At 40.3% G+C, this 19,252-nt stretch overlaps 1 protein-coding gene across 5 annotated transcripts in view; it reads left to right on the top strand.

The window, feature by feature from the left end:
* Positions 1-19,252, top strand: part of UBE3D (ubiquitin protein ligase E3D) — a 605,228-nt gene that overhangs the window by 948 nt on the left and 585,028 nt on the right. For all 5 annotated transcript variants that reach the window (XR_012074809.1, XR_012074808.1, XM_015251440.3 and 2 more), the window contains exons 2-4: positions 5,430-5,626; positions 9,146-9,236; positions 16,836-17,067. Coding sequence is in view for 3 of the 5 variants with exons in the window: in XM_015251440.3 (XP_015106926.2) it covers positions 5,430-5,626; positions 9,146-9,236; positions 16,836-17,067 (520 nt within the window). In the remaining 2 variants the exon portion in view is untranslated. The remainder of the gene's footprint in view (positions 1-5,429; positions 5,627-9,145; positions 9,237-16,835; positions 17,068-19,252) is intronic.

The raw sequence follows: 19,252 nt of genomic DNA, 5'->3' as shown, positions 1-19,252 counted from the left end.
TCCACTCTGAGGTAGACTGATGCTTCGCCTTCTCTGGTTTTCTGAAATCAGCCAGGAATCTGGTGTGGCAGTTTTGGATTTAGCATGAGAACTGGATTCAAATCCAAGCTTTGTTACCGGGAAAAGGAAAATAATTACCTCGGTTCTTAGCCCCCCCTCCCCCAAAAGAATTTTTAATGAGAGACAAAAAGCGTGATATAAGCAAGATTTTTATTAGTGAAGTAAAAAGGTAGTGAAAGATAGTAGACTCCCGAGAACTGGGAGCGGGCCCATGCAAGAGAGGAAAAATGGTGTTCCTTTGTTTTTCCTGTTTTTATATCCTGGCTTAGGGGCGTTTTCGTGATTCATTTGAGTCTCAGGTTCTTTGAGTGATCAGGCTGATTGACAGCTCAGGTTCCTTGTACTCAGGTTGATTGAAAACTCAGGATTCTTGTGCTCTGCCACTCCCATCCCCTTTTGGGCAGGTTCATTGGGTCAAGTTACGCTGAGTTCTTCTCTTACAGGCAGCTGCAGGGTTTTGATTTTAACTGGCTTCTTTTGCTGGCCCTCGTTTAGAGGAAGTAAAAGTTTCAGGAGTCCCTTATCCTAAGTGCAGACGTACTGTTATTTTCTTGGTTGTTCCTTTCCATCCTCTCCCCCTGCCTAGTGCTCATTTCTATCTAACTGCCTAACAGCTTCTTCACCAGAGCAGAATCCTTTAATTTGAATTTTTTCAATTGTGAAATGAGGACAATGTTTATTACTGTTCTTTCTCTTTCTCCCCTCCGTTTCTGCCCCCGCCTCTTCTCAAATCATAAGTTCAAAAAAGTGCTGCATGTGCAATTCAAATTCATCTCTTAAGGTTATTTGGAGCCCACACCTAACACAAAGCAAAGCAAAGCAAGGCAAGACAACCTCCCTACTTCCTCTCATCAAAGCGACCCTTCACTGTTCTCCTGGATTACTCTCCCCTGTTTAAGTAAGTTAACAAACCTAACTTTGCTGGACTACTGGTTGCCCCTGTTGGTCTTTGGCTATTGAGTTTTATCATCAGTCAATCCCCCCTACTCTAAAAGCAACCACTGTTCTGATTTCATTCAGCAAAGGTTAGTTTGCCATTTCTTGAACTATGTCTAAATGGACTGACACAGTATGTACTTGTTTTTTTTTTTAATTCATTTATTTATCTTTTGGGGGGAGGTAATTAGGTTTACGTATTTATTTTTAGAGGAGGTGCTGGGGATTGAACCCAGGACCATGGGTATGCTAAGTATGCACTCTGCCACTTGAGCTATACCCTCCTTGCCCCCGTGCCTGTTTGTTTCTGACTGCTTTCCTTCAACAGTGTTTCTGAGATTCATGTTTCATCTGTGTCACTGCATATATATCAATAGCCCATTCTTTCTCCTGCTGACTAGTTTTCCACTGTGTGACTCTATGACAGTTCATTTCTCCATTCTTCAATGCTGGATATTTTGTGTGTTTCTAGAGCTTGCTTATTATGAATAAAGCTGCTGTGCATTGTTGCATACGGATTTTTGCTGGGTCATAGGGTAGATGGAGGCTTTACTTTACAAGAAACTGCTAAACCATTCTCCAAATAGGTTGTACTTGCTCCCAACGAGTGTGTAGTCTAATGGTGGCTGTGGGCAAGAGGTGCGTGGAAAATACACAAATATATGTTATAATGAATAGAGATATGTACTTAGAAAAAAAGAAACAGAAAAAGGGAGAGAAAATTCCAACGCCTTGTTCCAAACAAGAAAGCAAGATTTTAGCAATAACTGAAAGGAGTGAGGTTTGGACTATATGATATGCAGTGGAAGACTGTTTCCCTCTGAGAGAACAGAAAGTATGCAGGGATGTGGGTGGACTGGTGGGACACATAGTTAAGGGTCTTATAGTGGTGCGCTGGTAAATGTTTAACCACCTGCTCTCCAAGAAAACCAAACAAATGGACAAAACTCCTCTCTGACTGACTGATCCTATGGTGTAAATACTTTCACCACAGAGGATGCCATACTACCAAAGTGAGGTCAACTGATTTGCAAAATGCCTGGAATTTTAACAGCTGGCTCTGGGACCACTGAAAGGGACTTTAGCTTGGACTCAGGGTGAGATGTGAAGTTATTAGAGAGTTTTGAGCAGAATGTGACACCTGAAGGAGTACAAGAGAATAGTGACAAAAGCCTCCCATATAAAAGAAGTGGACAATTAGGGTCTCAAAAACTGTTTTGGAACAATCTTGAACTTGAGAGTGAGCTGCTGTCACTCCTGAGTACTTTACTGTGGATTTCCTACAAATAAGGACGTTATCTTCCGTAACCAGCATGCAGCTCTCAAAACTGGGAAATGATTCTCCCATCTTTATACTCAGACCTTATTCAAGTGTTTCCAGTTGTCTAATATCTGTAACAGCACAGGAATCCAGCTCAGAGTAACGCATGGCATTATCATGTTTCCATTTCTCTTTCAGTCTGGAAGAGTTCCTTGGTTTCCCTTAATTTTAATGATACTAACACTTTCGAAGATTACAGCCCAGTTATTTTGTAAACTATCCCTCCATTTGGTTTTGTCTTATGTTTCCCAAAGATTAGATTCAGGTTATATATCTTTGGCAGGAATATCACAGAATTGATGCTCTGTTCTCTTTGCTTCCTATCAAGTGGCACATGATTTTGATTTGTTCCATTAAAGTTCACATTAACTTTGGGCACTTAAATAAGGTGGTGTCTGCCAGGCTTCTTGATCGTAAAGTCACTCATTTTCTCTTCATAATCCAAAAGTATTAATTGGAGAGGTCCTTTGAGGCTATGTAGATACCCTGTTCCTCATCATACTTTGATTTTATTCATTCATTCATTTACATCAGTATAGACCCATGGTTCTGTGGGTTACTTTTTTGCTCACATTACCACCAGATGTGGCCAGGGGGAGGCCCTTCAAGATGACTTCTTTGGAGGTTTTTTTTTTGACATGTCCCTATCATTCTTTGATTTATTCTTTACTTTGTTGCACAGAAAGATGTTCCAGGCTCATCTCATTCTTTTCCTGTCCCAGCCCTTCATGTAGTTATTTTTGCAAGAAACACTGCAAAAATATTTTTCTTTCATTTTTGTTCCTTTGTTTTTAAGTGGAAAATGACCTTTAGAAACCAAGATCTGGGCACTATATGTGCTCATTGCTGTTGGAGAGTCACTTCTCCCAGACCCGCTGGTAGACAGAACTAGGGTGTGTATGTGACATATGTATGATGTTCATGTATGTATTATGTATGAGTGTGTATGTGTATGTTTGTAAATCTGTCATAATACACATACATATATATCTATATTTATTACTCTGTTTATGTACATTGGAAACCATGACTTCACCCAGGAATTTCAAATTCTAGTCTACTCTCATAGGATCCATTCTGGTTTTCTCCCTTTTGTAACTGTTCTCCCACAGTGAGAATCTTGGCTTCCATCATCCTCGTGACATGTCTTTACTCGGTCAATTCCACTCTACGTGATTAACCTTCTGTTGGCATCCTTTGCCACTTCCCTTCCCTCCACTCACCTGCTTGGGCTATGTTACAGACTGAATGTTTTTGTCTCCTCAAAATTTATATGTAAAATGAATTGAATGAAACCCCATGTGATGGTATCAGGAGATAGGTTTCTGTGAGGTCATGAGGTAGGAGCCACCATGATGGAATTAGTGTCCTTATAAGAAGAGACACCAGAGTTTCCTCTCTCTGCCGTGTCAGAATATGTGAGAAGGCTGCTGTCTCCAAGCCAGACGGGCCCTCCCCAAGAACTCAGTCTTGATCTGGGACTTCCCAGCCTCCAGAACTATAAAAATAAATATCTACTGTTGAAGCCACCCATTCTGTGGTATTTTGTTATAGCAGCTGGAGCTGACTAAGGTAGGCTCTGAAACCATGCTGAGCTGCATCCCCTGCTGCTGCTCAGATTTCCACCTCACTGCTCTTAGGATCTGAAATCCTTGCTGGCGGCCCTCCTGGTGGATGTGCTCCTCACCCTGCTGGGTTTCTCAGATATATCCCAGGCTGCGGTGGCTCTCCCACTCTTGCAAAGATGCCTGCTTCTTAGGCCCAATGTAACTGGCTGAATTTTTCAGGAAGGGGATGGGGGTAAAGGGTGGTAAGCCAGAGGTGGGTGGGGCGGGGGTCTTAGGAATTCAGTGGCTTCCCTTGAGACATTTCCAAGTGCAACTATACAGTCCAGTTGGAAAATAACTGAAGTAGCAAACTGGAAAAATTGTGTATCTTTAAAGCAGTGGTTGGCAAACTCTGGCCCACGGGCCAAATCTAACCTGTGGTCTGTTTTGGTACAACCTGTGAACTAAGAATGGGTTTTACACTTTTAAACTGTGTTTTACTCTTTATTGCCTACACCAAGTGATCTGTGTTTGTAGTGTATTGGATTAGTCTTTTCATGCCTGGTATTCATACATCACTAGATTGTTTTCTTTATTTTTTTAAATTCTAAAATTGACAAAGTTTTTTTCTCCTGTACCTTTTGTTTCATGTAGTGCTGACTTCCTTCGATCAAATATCCATGCTTTAATTTACTGTCAGTAAAATAAAACATCATTGAAATGCTGGCTTCAGAAGCAAGAATATTTCACTCACTCATCTATTCATTATTCAAATAACATTTACTAAGTGCTGGGCCTGTGGTAGTCCCTGCACCCCTCCATGTGCTTCCATAGTCCCCTGTATTTGTCATGAATAATTACAACGTCGTTTTAAAGCTCCCTTGATCATTCCTGTTTACTTACTTGTTCCCCTACTTGGGGTAGAGGCAGCAGGGCGCAGAAAAAATATCTTGTTACTTAAATATCAAAAGCATGCTAGGGTCAAGGGATGCAAAGATGAAGAAGCCTCTGTCTTAGGTTGCCTTGTTGAATTCTCTGGCCAAAAATACTTTGAAGAACAAGCGCGTGATGTATGACCAACTGGCATTTGATTGTGCTGGTTCGCAGAAGCTGTGGTCGGGGAGACTGGTGGGAGGAAACGGTGGGAGCACAGGGAAATGAGGTTGTGCGGCAGAATGGCTCCAGGAGCAACCCGGGGACAGGGCCAGGCTGGAGTAGGTGGAGGAAGCATTGAGATGGAAGACAGTTGGTACTCAGATTCATTAGCTACGGAAAAAAGTGCACGCTGAAAAATGCACCGTTACCTTAAAAAAGCAGCAGCAATAATAAAAAATATTCCCAGAACTTGCGTGTTACAGTGACAGCGAAATGGACTCTGACCTCGTCTAAACCTAGTACAGCTTGGTTTCCTTTACGATCGATTCACTGCTACTTTTCTGGGACAGTGACAATTTAGGGCCCATCTTGAAGAGAAACAGAGGGATCCCTAGCCGTTTTTGTTTCTTTCGTCACGTGGCTTTAATCAATGATAAATGATTTTCTTGTGTGTTATTTTCAATTCCCAGAGATCCTAGGGAAGGAGGAATGCCCCTGGAAGTTTCTGTAACACCGTTCTCGCTCCGGATGCAAACGCCCGCAGGCTGCACAGAGCTCTGGCTGCCAGCAGAGGTCAGGCTGGTGCCGTCGTCTTGCCGGGGGCTGCGGCACGTGGCTGGGGAGGGGCTGCACCTGCGACTGCAGGCTCGGGCCGAAGTCTGCAGGAGTGAGTAGCCCTGGCGTTCCTGGCTCTGCATTTGCTTTTCCATTACAAATCAAAGGGGCTTGTCCCTTTGAAAAGTTGAACTTTTCCCAGGTGAAAACAACTGCTCATAGCTGCATGGAAAGATCTGGGGGTCCAGAAGACCTAGGTTTTTTGCTAGCTCTGCCCGTTATTATCTGCGTGCAGTTGAACCTGTCATTTAATTTTTCTGAGGCTTTGTTTCTTTTGCTTTTTTTTTAAGTGCTCCCCCCCACAATAGACTTCATTTTTTAGAGCACTTTTAGGTTCACAGCAAAATTGAGCTGAAGGTACAGAGATTTCCCACATACTCCCAGCTTTGTTTAAAAAAAAAATTATTGAAGTATAGTCTATTTACAATGTTGTGTTAATTTCTGGTGTACAGCATAGTGATTCATTTATACACACATATATACTTCTCTTCATGTTCTTTTTCATTATAGGCTGTTACAAGGTACTGAATATAGTTCACGGTACTATACAGTAGGACCTTGTTTATCTATTTTATATATCCTGGTTTGTTTCTTTAACTGTAAAATTGAAGATGAAATCAGATGGCAATTACATAAGTCCTGGTTGATTTTAAAGCATTATGTAGAAATTCACTCTTTCAACTTATTAGCTCATTGATCTAGGTGCTGGGGATACGGATGTGGACAAGCTGGGAAGGTCTCTGCCCTCATGGGGCTTACATTGTAATGGGTGGGAACAGATAATGAACAAGTTACTTGGATACAAAGCTAAGTGCTATGGGCAAAATAAAGCTGAATAATGGGACAGGGTGTGACTAGGAGGGGATGAGGGTCAGGGAAGGCCACTGAGAGGAGGTAATGTTTGGCCAGAGAACTGAATGAAGGAGATGATCTCATTCATGCAGAGACATTTCCAAATAGAGAGAAGGTATAAAGATTCTGAAATTGACTTTGATGCATATTTTGACTTTGTTGCTATGCCTGTTATTTCCAATATTTCATTATTTGCACGTTGATTCAGTAAGACAATAGAAATGTTTCCCAGAATAATTTATTGTGTAACATTATTGGTTCATTGCTTCTCTTACCATGAAAGTAATATGCATTGGATGATTAAAAATGATGTCAAAGGGGGGAATAGAGGCTGTAAAAATGGATGTGGTGCTTGTTATCAGAGAAGGTTTATAGTTCTTACAGGTGTACTTGAGATTTCGCTGTTGCCTCATCAGTACTAAGACTTTCACTTGAGCTGCATGGAGCCCAGAGGTGGGTTGGCAGGATTGTCTGAAGAGCCATGTAGGAGATGTCAGGTGTTCTCTTGAGCTCTATCCTGGCTTTGGAAAGAGAAGTATAGGGAGTTTTGCTCCTTTTTTGCTGGGGAGTGATTTTTGCTCAAGTCCTGGGTTAGTGAATAGCTAGTCTGAATTGGGCAGAGTTGGTTTTAGGAACAAGGGGTAGGAAAGAGAAATGTCTTGGAGCTTAAGTGGCATGGGACAAACCTAAGAATGGCTGTAGGAATAACCATGGAGAGAAGATGTCATCAAGATGGGAAAAAGACTAGCAGACTCCCTGTGTGTACCTAGCGATGGGCAGAGGAAGTGCTGTTTCGGGGAAGAAGCCATGGGAATCTGGCTCCTGTGATGTCATCACGTGTCTTTAGCAATGATGAACAGTAACAGTAACAGCAGGAATCTTGCGTCCTATCAGGAAACTGGGGAAAGGCAGGCATGAAAGCCACAGTGTTTTCAGATCTGCTGGTTTTCTGGAACTGTGATTTTAGGTCCCATAAGGAGTATGGAGGGAGACCTTCCAGAGACAACTGGCATGTTGCCTACCTATATTCTGTAACAGTTAATATATAAAAAGCAAAACTTGAACTATTTTTGCAAATTTAAATCAGCAAACATTATTGTTTAGTTTTAACTGTAGGACAGAATAAATCGACTGCTGTGTGTTGGTTTGCATATTCTTGGCATTCATTGGTATCCAGTTTCTTTACATCTTTAAGACACATTTTCTTTAACTGTCTGCAAAGGAAAACATTCAAAAGCCTGTTCTGCCGAGCATGAAGGGGTATGCAAAATAGATACCTCAGTACTTAATTGCTTTAGTGCTTTCCACACAATAAGTGGTGAATAAATATTTGTTGAGTGAATAAATATCAGATGGGTGCGTACTGATACAAACTTGAATCAAAATCTATTGTAGGAAGTGAGGTTTGAATTTTTAGCATTCAGTTGTATTCTGGGGCTTTGAAAAAGTTGGCTTTTCAACTATAAGAATGCTCTTTTAAGGACTAGAGTAGAACTATTGTTGCACTGTTTTGAATGCATAGGTCAGATCATGACCTTTGACCCAGAATGGGCTACAGTAAAAATCTGATGTAGCCCCAGCAGTAGATTCACCCCCAGGTGACAGTGCTTCCCAGGAAGCTGCTTACCTGGAGGTTCAGACTTGAACCTGGGCCTGTGCACTGTGCTGGGTGAGCAGAAGAGGGCAGTGTTTCAGTGAAAATTTGTTTATTGGTTATGAAAAGAAAATTTTAGATTGCGTGGGTCTCCTTATTATCTGCTCACAGTTAAAGATGACTGTCTGCTTCATCTTAGTGCTATAGAGCACTCCTAGAAATTAACCAGAAGGATTTTTAGCTGCCAAGGCTTAGACTTTTCTAGCATCAATTTCTTTTTAATCTTAAAAAAGTAAAATAAGCCAAAGTCAGATTGCTTGATTCTCATGAATATTACCTCATTTCATCAGATTTTTTTGACAAATATTTTTGTGGGTTTGGCTTTTTGTTTTTTTGTTTTTTTGAAAATGAAAGTTTCCTTTATTTATGAAAGAAATAATGGAAACTGAGTGAAGGAATATACTACCTTTACAGCTCTTTCTGTAGGAAATATTCTGAAGGAATATACTACCTTTACAGCTCTATAAATAAAGCTATATATTTTCCCATAGCTTTAATCAGAAATTGAGCTTTGCTCTTGGAATATCGAAGTCTTCCTAGGAGCCATTTCATTCCCAGGGACCTGCCCAATAGAGACTAATTTCAAGACAGAATTTGTTTGTACATGCCAAAGTGGACATAAACCTTGTTTAAATCTAATTAAACTTAAATTGAAGAACTCTGTTAACCAGCAGTCTCACTGATGAAAATCTGTACCTAAGCATAGCAGAGGATAGCTGCGGCTGGGGAAACTGTGGATTTAGCTTGGTATGAAAGGAATAGCTCCTTTTCCCCTTATCTTTAGTGTTAGTATTTCTAGAATGAGAGAAGTAACAGTCTGTTACGTGGATAATCTAGAGCAATACTTCATTCTGAGACAGTTAGCAAGATCTGCTGTTTTCGAAAACACTTCACAATATTTGCTTCTGGTTGAGTCATCAGATAATGCTAACTAAATGTGTACTTCTGGGTAGATCATAAGCAGTGTTTATTGGTAGTAATTTATTATGGCTATTAAACTCTTTAAATATGTTAATATATTTGTCCCAAACCTCTGAGGTTTGCTGTTCTCTTGATTTCCTCTAGAACTGTTCTCAGTGTTTAATCAAAGCTCACAAGCCCAAGAATGCTACACGTTTTACTGCCAGTCCTGCGGCGAAGTCATAATAAAGGACAGGTAAGGAATGTGTTTAACACCGATTTACTCTGTGCCTAGCAATAGTTTTCTCTTTTTCCATCAGAATTTTTGAAGGAATTGCTGAGGGAGGATGTCCTTGCTCAGATTCCCCAACGGTTGAGGCTGCTGCAGAGCATGCCCTCTGGGACAAGGTCTGAAACGTCCTGAGATCCTGGGTAGACTCCGTGGTTTAACCAAGAGAGTGTTCCTTCTCTCAGGCTTTAGTTTAATTCTCATGTGCAGTTTCTGAAACAGGCGTGCCTCTGCAGCAGTGAGCCCTTGTGACCTGGAAGTTACAGAGGAGCAAGTTCACTTGAGTGTCACAGTATTTCCTGGTGTGCTTGCTGGAAAGGATATGCATATTCATCATTGGCCGATACTTTTGTTTCATTGGAAAAGGATGGTGGATATGAAAGCCGTTACCGGTAGCCCCCATTCGTCCTGTTCAGGAACTGCATCTTCTGTTTTGTGTCAGTCTTGTTTGTGTCCATCGCATTCTTAGGCAGCATGCCCCTTGGCTCTTTGTTTGATGGGAAAACATGCTTTCTCTAGTATCTGCACAAAGACATCATGCTGACTGTTTCCTTTCAGCCCAGTGGTCTCATTTCTCCCTCGGTTAGATGTTCCATGAGGGTGGTTAGGACATCTGTGCTTAAAAAGAAGAAAGTAAAACCAAAGGTATTTCAAAGGAGGCTTGTATGTGCTGTAATCAAAATCAAGTCATTGACTTTCTCAGTTCTCCCGGCTTTCTCCCATATGTACACCTTATTAAACTTTTGTTTGATTTTCTCCTGATTTAAAAAAAAAAAATTCAAGTCATTAGAGGCATCCTTTCCCGGAAGGCACCTTGGAATATAGTGGTTCATCTGTAGGGGGAGCTCTTGTGTAAGGAGCAATGGAGCAGAGTTCAGATCTGCTAAACCAGCTAGCCTTACTTCTTGGGAACAAGTCCCTTTAATTCTCTGGGCCTCAGTTTCCTCATCTGTAAAATGTGGAGGGTGAATTAGATAAACTTACGAGTCCTGCCAACATGAAAATTCTATGATTAGTGAACCTCAAAAAGTTGTGCCTTTGGTTCTGTGAATCATAATTATTTAGATAGTGCAAGACTAATGCTTGTTCCTTTTTTTTTTTCAATGAAAAAGATTCTTGTCAAGCAAATTATAGGTACTGAAGACTGTTTAACGTATTAAGACTCATTAATAGCTTTTAATACTTATTAGCACCAGGGTGCAGGAAATCTGCTAATTACAGCAGTCTTTTTTTCTTCATTTAGAATCACGTGTTCTTAGCCATTTGTTTTGGTTCCTTGAAAGCAAACAATGCCTTGTTTCCTTACAATAAAATTCTCCATTTTACATTTTTACCAGTTCAGCAGAGTTTTTTTGTAAAAATTGTCTGAACCTATACAATTTTTGACACATTTGCATTTTATTAGTTAAAATAAGTGCAGTAATACTTTATCTGATTGTCTCTGAAAAATGGGGCATTTAGTGTGTGTGCATTCTTCAGACAACTATATCCTGGTCTTTCAGTGGCAAAAACTTTGATTATTTTTACCTTTTTTTTTTAGGTGTCCTTTTTTGTTTTTAATTAATAGACTATTTTTTAGAGCAGTTTCAAGTTCACAGCTTAATTGAGCAGAAATTACAGAGTTCGCACATAGCCCTCCCCACCCACACATATATACTCCTCTCCCCTCAGCATCCCTCATCAGTGTGGCATATTTGGTACAATCGATGAACCAACATGGACACATTATTGTCAATCAAAGTCCATAGTTTACATTAGGGTTCACTCTTGATGTGAACCCATACAATTTTTGACTGTTCACTCGTTGAGAAGAACAATTCTTAATATCAAACAACAGCAATAATATTTACTTCTTTGTGAATAGTCTTAGAGACAGCTAAATGGTCGTTGTATTTGGAATTTGTTATGTCTTATAGGAAGAAATTGTGTCAGACTTGCATTATATTGATTGGCCAAACAGACTTTCAAACATAAGCCTGATTTTCAGTCATTTGAGAGTCTCCTGCGGTCTCTGGACAGGCCCTCCCTATTCCACCTGCACCTGCAGAGCTGGGTGTCAGCCCAGCAGCTCAGAGCGCATTCCAGCTCTGGAGGGTAACGAGCAGGACGGACTTAGGGAAACAGAAGAGGTGTCAGAATATCAAGCCGGTGGATTGGTCCACTTGACAGACCAGCTTTAATTGTGGTCTGAAAATAACTGCTCCTATGAATAGTCACTTTTCTATGAAAGAGAACAAAGAGGTGAAAAAAGAGTACAGGCACAAACTGAACTGGTAACATTGTACAAACTTTTGGGATAAAACAATTATACTTTTAAGGGTCTAATCATACTATGTACACAATGATAATAAATGCAAATCTAATTTCATGGGATTTGTAGGCCACCAGTTGGATGATGCCAGCTGAACTTGTCTAAATTCCAGCAGCTGTAGTTTAAGCTTTAGATATTTGATGTTTTTCTTAAAATTCTTATTGTCCACTTGCTTCTAATCCCATCTGTGAAAACGGTTATCACCACTGTTATTATCCCTGATTAATGGTTGACTTTAAAGTTATGAGGCACTTCATTTTCTTGTCTGTGTTTAAGTTTTAACTAAACACACCATTAGTCAGTAGCATTTATTAAAATTGTAAATTAAGTTATTTTCCCCAAAAGCTTATGCTTAAGAGGCATTAAAAATAACTAGCACATTTTAATTGATTATAAACATATGTTGCTGTCCATCATAGAATCTTAAGCTGAGAGAAATTTCAAGAAATCATTTCACTCTTTTTTAGAGCTTCAGGTTTGTTTTGTTTTGTTTTCTTTTTTCACCAGAAAACTACCTTGGAAAAGAAATGGTATCTATTTTATTTTGAAAGTTCTCTTGGGAAATAGATCATGTCAAAATTTCAGGGTTTTGGGTAGATACACACTTTCAGTAGAGCCATGATTAAAATACAGCTTTTGTTCGTAAAGTTTTTATGTTTTTTCCAAACATCGGACATTTTCTTTCTGCTGTAAAAACACTTTTATCTTTGCCATGACTTATGAATTAGGCACTTTCTTGCTCCCAATGTCTTACATAGGCAGCTGTGGGATACAGTGCAGGTTTTCTTCACTGTGCTATGGGGTCAAGTTAGGTTTGAAATACCACTTTTTGTGGGAATGTGCGTTGAGTCTCCCAGATGTCTGCCAGTCTTGGCGCGTTTTGTTTCTGTGATCACGCAGATTTTGATGTTGCGGTCTTTTGCAGTGGATTGAGGATCTGTTTATTGGCACTACGTGCACAATGTCATGGGACAGAGAATCTTTGTGATGGAGAAGATCTAGGAACCTGTTTAGGCCCAACTTTTACTCTAAACAGGCACCTTTGTTTGCCTTCCTCCCCTTCCTTTGCAAAAATTGAAATCTGACCTATCGCTTCCCCCCCGTAAAGTTCTGTAATGCTCCTCACCTTCTGTAGAACTAAGTTGCCACCCTTGTAGGCTGGCATGTCACACCCCATAGAGTCTGCACCATCCCACCTTCCCTGTTCCCTCTACTGACATCCTGTGTTCCCGGGAGAGGGAGTTTATTGCAAGGGAAAGAGTGAGTTTGGGAGCCCAGAAGACCAAGGCTAAGGCCTCACCATCATTTATCACCTCTGGTCTGTGAACTTACACAGATGCCTTAACATTTCTGAGCCTCCCTTTCTGTCTCTGTAATAGGGGAATGGAAATTCTTATCTCACGAAGTTGTCGTGAGCATTGCACAGAATAAGGTGTGTGTGGTGCCCACCTGAGGTTAAGTTTCACTAAACACGTGGACTCACAGCACTACCACAGGCCGCGTTTCTTGCCCGCAGGGCGGCAGCAAGAGGTCCCTTTAGCAGAGGGCCTGCAGCAGTTCAAGCAAATGACAGTTCACATACCCCTCCAGGGACTCCTGTCTCCCCACGTGATACAGTTCCGGGTGCAAAGCCCAAGATTCGTATCAGGCAGGTGTAGGAGCTCCCCAGAGAAGAAGCCTCATGCCCTAAACAGCCAGTAGCTCTTGTGACAATCCTTTGGCATAGTTTCTAGGGTTCTTCACAAAGGGAAGCATTCAGGGAAGTCCAAAGCGTGGCACCTTCATCTGATATTTACAGCTCATTCAAACTTCCTCCTAGCCCAGATGCAGTATACCAGTCGGGGATCATTTTTTGCCATAATCAGTGTTGCCTGGCGATATAATTAATGCCTACCATCTATCTACCTGGTTTCCAGGGTAACAGGTCTAGATGGTTAAACCCAAGGTCAGGTTCTCAAGCAAGGGAAAACGTGTGTTAATCCTTTCATCCCAGTATGCAGAAGACCCAGCCAGGGGCCTCACATGTTACAGTCATCAAAACATGCTAGTTCGTTTCTTTAACAAATATTTCAGAACTTACACGATGAGCCAGGCACTGTGCCTGAAACCAGGACAACAGTGGCAAGTTAAACAGACACGGTGCCTGTCCTCATATATCCAAAACCTGTGAGCCCTTAATTCCTTTCATTGCCTGGAGAACTCCTCTTTATCCTTCACAGGTCAGCTCAGATGTTACTTTTTTCTGAAATCCGTGTTCACTCTACTGCCCCCCCAACTCTTTGTACATGTTGCCCTGAATTCATAGATTGGTTTTTTGAATCCCTGAATTACCTAGATTTTGTGTGCATGTAGGAATGTATGTTTGAAGAATGGGACTGAAACTTTCACCAAATTTTCAAAGGGATTTGAGCCATCCCCTTCTTCCCCCATAGCCCCCCAAGAACTTAGAACCACTGCTTGGTTTTGAACATTTATATCATGGTTTTATTACTTATTTATAGGTATGTATTTCCTATTAGATTGTGAATACCTTGTGAGAAGACTGTACTAATATTTTGTGTCAGCAGAATGCCTGACTCATAGCAGAAAGTACGTGTTGAGAGAATCACTTCTTAATCTCCTTAACAGACTCAGCAATTTGAATGATGCAAGTGGTGGAGGATTTCCTCATTTGAAAGGGAATGTCCTTGCTTATATTAAACTGAAATCAGCCTTTCTTGTTCCCTACTTCTGTCCTCTGGAATTAAACGTTAAATGTCTACCCTCTTCTGTGTTATAATTGCCCATTTATAAGACTTTGTTGATTGGGGAAATCAAAGAAAAAGGGTTCACATGAGGGAATCATTAACAAATGATGCATTTGCATCTTAAATATTTTCATGTAAAACATGCAGATGTACATCAATGTACTAGCATTTTATTATGGAACTAATAACTTTCTGTTGAATATGAGCCTGCTGCTGTGGACTCTTTTACCTTTTTTCACTTAAACCATCCTGAATTCGATATCCGTAATTTCCACTTGGGGTTTCTTTAAAGTGGAATTAGAAGTTAGACACTGAAGCAGTTTGACTGCAGACTTGGTCTAGATTTTTACTCTACTCAGTTTTTTTTTTTTAATAGTTCTGCCTCCCACATTCCACCAGTGATTTTTTTTTTTTAATAACTAACTTTCCTCTAGTCTGAAATCTTCAGTTTTCGGAGGAACAGCAACTCATATTTCCCTAGTTTACATGCTGTTGAATTGAATTATGTAACTAAAGTAACATGGATAAGTGGCATAAACAGGTCTGTGATCAAATAGAATTGATCCTTAATAGGCAAATGGTCCAGCCGATTGGAGCCGAAGCGAGCAAGCGTTCAGGGTGCTTTAAGCTTTCACAGTGCTTGTGGTGTCAGGAAGACCAGGAGCATGTTTGTATTGTTTTTTTTTTTTTCCCCCGGATAAATTATTTTGAAATCTCTTCATCATCCTGCCCACGTTTCTTCTCTTCTCCCTTAGACTACTCATCTTCCCTGTTTAGACTAAATAGGGGTAAACTGTGTTTGGCTTTCCTCTCGGTAAAGTCTCAGGTGTCTATTTTTGTCTAGAAAAAAATAAAAACCATTAAGACAAAAAATGGCAAATATAAGGGGCTAGTTAAGTATAAGGATGTTCTAAGTATAAAAAATAATGACAGTGGAGCTTAATTTCTCTCCCCTTGAGTGTGGCCTGGACTTAATGACTCACTTCCAAGGATTGGTGTATGCAGAGGCAGAAGTAGGAGCTTTATTAGTACAAGAACTTAACAGATAACCACCTTAGCCCAGAGATCAAGTTTAACACCCTCGGTGATGAGTCATACTGATAGAGTGTCCCCTCTGATGTGGTGTAATGAGAACACTTTACTCTGTGGCAGATTTCCCCCAAACCCATAACCCCAGTCGAACCTTGAGATGATACCAGGCAGACTCAGACCAAGGGATATTCTGTAAAATTCCTGACCAGTACTCTTCAAAAATCTCGAGGTCTTGAAAGACAAGGAAAGGCTGTCGCAGAGCAGAGGAGACAAGGGAAACCTGACGAGTAAATGCAAAGTGTTATCGTGGGTTGGATCCTGGAACAGAGAAAGAGGATGTTAGTGGAAAAACTAGGGAAATCCAGATAAAGCCAGTAGTTTGGACAAATCTCCCATGATTACGTAAGATGCTAACACTGGGGGAAGCTGGGTGAAGTGTGTATGAGAACTGTTTTTGCTATCTTTGTAACTTTTCTGTAAACCTAAAATTACTCCAGCATAAAAAGTTGATTAAAAAATAGCAGTAGGAGAGATCACAGAAGAAAGGGTTGAATGATTTGAAATTTAAGACACATAAACCAGATTAAAGGCAGTAACACTGAAAAGTATTTGTCACAGATTTTAAATGAAGGACTGATATTCTTAATATACAATATACTTTCCCAAATGAAGAAGAACACACTAACACCTATTGGAAAAATAGCCATTGATGACAATCCACAGAAGAAACACAGTGGTGAGTAAATATGAAAGCGAGTTCAGTCTCACCAGCCATTAAAGAACTGCCAATGTCAGAACATTTTCACCTGTTACATGGGAAAAAGGTAGTATTCAGTTCTGAAGAAGGTAAGTGGAAGAATTATAGATCTGGAAAGCAATTTATCAATACGGGAATTGGGTTTAAAAATAAGCATATCATTTGTGCTTGTAATCTCACATTTGTAAGATTTCTTTCCCAAGAAAATAATCAGATGCACACACAAATACTCTAACCAGACTGTTCATCAAAGAGGTGTTGATGATGAAAAACTCGAAACCTAAATATCTTAGCAGTGAGGGAAGGATGTAAAAAGTTTGGGTGTACCGATGGAATAGAATGGAGTCCTTAAGAATCATGATATAATTAAATAAAACAATGAAAACAAGATACAGTTTGTGTATATCCTCTGATCCCGGACTCCGTGCATGTGTACAACTGTCTCTCACAAAAAAGATGGCAAGGAAATATACTATCCTGTGCAAAGTAGTTACCTGTGCTCAGGTGGTAAGGAAAGAATGCTTTTTATTTGCTTTATACCTCCCTGCCTTTTCAAAACTATCTATAACGAGTATATATTGGTACTGTAATCAGGGGGAAAAGTAACACTGCAAGCAATGCAATGAATGAGTTTCTTTCATCCTTTATGCTGATTTAATTAAGAGAATGTCACAGTTCCGTTTTGTTCTGTAAAACACTGTTTTTCCTCTTTCCACTAGGAAGCTCCAGAGGGTGCTCCCACTGCCAGCTGAGAACTGGGCTGCGCTGGTTGACGAGTGGTGCTGTCATCCCATCCCCTTTGCTAATAAGCCCCTTCATCCACGGGACAATGACTGTTTCACTGGAGACTCTTTCTTCTTGGTGAATTTAAGAAGTGATTTGCAACAGCCAAGACCTGAAGTGGCCCCAGCAGAGACCTGCTGTTTTTCTTCTGAGAACCATTTAAAATTGGTTGAGTATTTTTTCATAATAAGTGCTCATTTAGGGTTTAGCTTAGAAACTGGTTTCTCTAATCTTTTTGATTTTTGGGGGTGGTGGTGGAGGGGGATTAGGTTTATGTGTTTATTTATATGTTTAATTGATGTACTGGGGATTGAACCTAGGAGCTCGTGCATGCTCTACCACTTGAGCTATACCCCCCCGCGACCTTTTCTTAATTCAGGGCATGTTACACACATTGTTCTGAAGACCAAAATCCATCTATTGCCCTGCTCTGCTCTTTTGATATAAGAAGAGCTTATGGCTTTAAACCAAAGCAGCCTTCCAGCCTTGGGGGCTGGAAGAAGGGAAAGAAGACTTCTTCCTGCGTAGATCTGGGGATGTTACCGTTTTTTACAAACCAAAAGGCCCTGCTTCCTTGTTTCTAGGACAGTAATCCATAATCCATGTACATTTTTGTCCTCTTAGTCTATTTACATTAAAAGTGCTCTTTTGCTGCAGGCTATCTGTTACACTGTTAGGCTTAGGCGTTTCCCTCTCTCTGCCCATAGTCTCAACTTCTGCTGATGTCACACAAGCAGATGCCACCAAGGCAAAAGAGGAAATGAAGGAGCTCAGGCGTGGAAATAAAGCTTGTGCCGCAGGCTGGAAGTCGGCGCTTGACAAGTGAGGTCAGGTGGCTCCTGCTATAAAAGTTGCTTGAGGGAGAAGGCAATTTCCTCTCACTGCAGAGAACAAGTGGTTTACCTTATTTTAAAAGAAAATCAATGGCATTGACTTGGCCTTAGTGAAAAATCATTCCCTGGATGGCAAGTCAATACCGATGTGATTTAAAAAGTAAAGAAAATCATTGCTAGAGAATCTTCATTTTAACATCTGATTATTGGTAGGAACAAAACTGTTGTGTGTTAAATTCCATTTAGAACTCGTTTAATTTCTGTAATGAGAACCGAGCCACTCTAGGAAATATGCAGTAGTCAGGCAGCCCTTAGGTTGTAAGCTAGTTTATAGAACTGTTTTCTGTTCTGAGGGAGATTAAGGAAGTTGGTCAAATATCGAGGCTGGGGTATGATCAGTTTAAATTATGTAAGTGCCTCATCTTTCACCAGGAACACACATCCCTTCACCTAAATATGGTTCATTTGAAATGATAGTACTTCAGCCTTACGTATTTTTAAAAGATAACTGGTGAGCAGTTAATATAAACCTATGTTATAATTACATTTAATATGATTATATTAAAATTATATTTTAATCTAAATTTATATACTAATACTCTTTTATGTGTTTTGACTTTCCTTTTTATGATTAAAATGAAAGTTTTTAAAATATATGGAAGATGTGAGTGAAAGAGGAGTGAGAGAGATTAAATGAGAAAAAACATGTTTCCCTTTGCAGATGAGCTCTGCACTCTGTATAGAAATAGATTCTTCACACTTAATGTCTTTTATCAGTTATACAGTGCCATTTATAAGAATTTCTCTTAATTATGAACAACCATCCCGTGTGTTAAAGGAAGACCCTTCATATTCAGACATGGCTTTTGAGTATCCAGGAGACTGGGAAATTACTACTGTGGCAAAAAAAAATACTACTGTTTACAAGATTGGGTTTTTTTTGAGGGGTGGGGAAATTAATTTTATTTATTTATTTATTTAATGGAGGTACTGGGGGTTTAACCCAGGACCTTGTGCATGCTAGACATTCACTCTACCACTGAGCTATACCCTCCCCCAAGATTGTTTTCAGCTTAGCCTGGATGGAAGTTTCACTTTAATTGTGTATTGCTGCAGTTGAAAGAATATGCCTGTGGCCAAAATAGTAACATAAATTTGGAGGGACTGCTGAAACAGTGCTCTCAAGGCTCCTGTGGGACCCAGGCTGCTCTGTGCTATTGAAAACCTATTTTTCATATCACCCCATCTAGCCATCTAGCAGGACTTTGAAATGTCACATGGTGACACAGCATCCTAATGGTGCCTCTTGGGAAGCATTTTTTTGGCGAGACGATATCAAGGGTCCTTAGAAATTGAAACAACACAAAGGAAAATAAAAACGAGGACAGGAGGCTAATGCCCCTCTCGGAGCAGCAGTGCCATCTCTCAGATATATTGATTTAATTAGTCCGCAACAATGTCTGTCTTTGATGTCTGCTCCGCAGAGTTCCCACCCCGTTAGGTTGTTCCATTGGCACAAC

This window comes from Vicugna pacos, chromosome 8, assembly GCF_048564905.1.
Source record: "Vicugna pacos chromosome 8, VicPac4, whole genome shotgun sequence".
Lineage (NCBI taxonomy): Eukaryota > Metazoa > Chordata > Mammalia > Artiodactyla > Camelidae > Vicugna > Vicugna pacos.
Note: the sequence above shows the minus strand (reverse complement) of the source record. Positions and strands in the feature narration are given on the sequence as shown.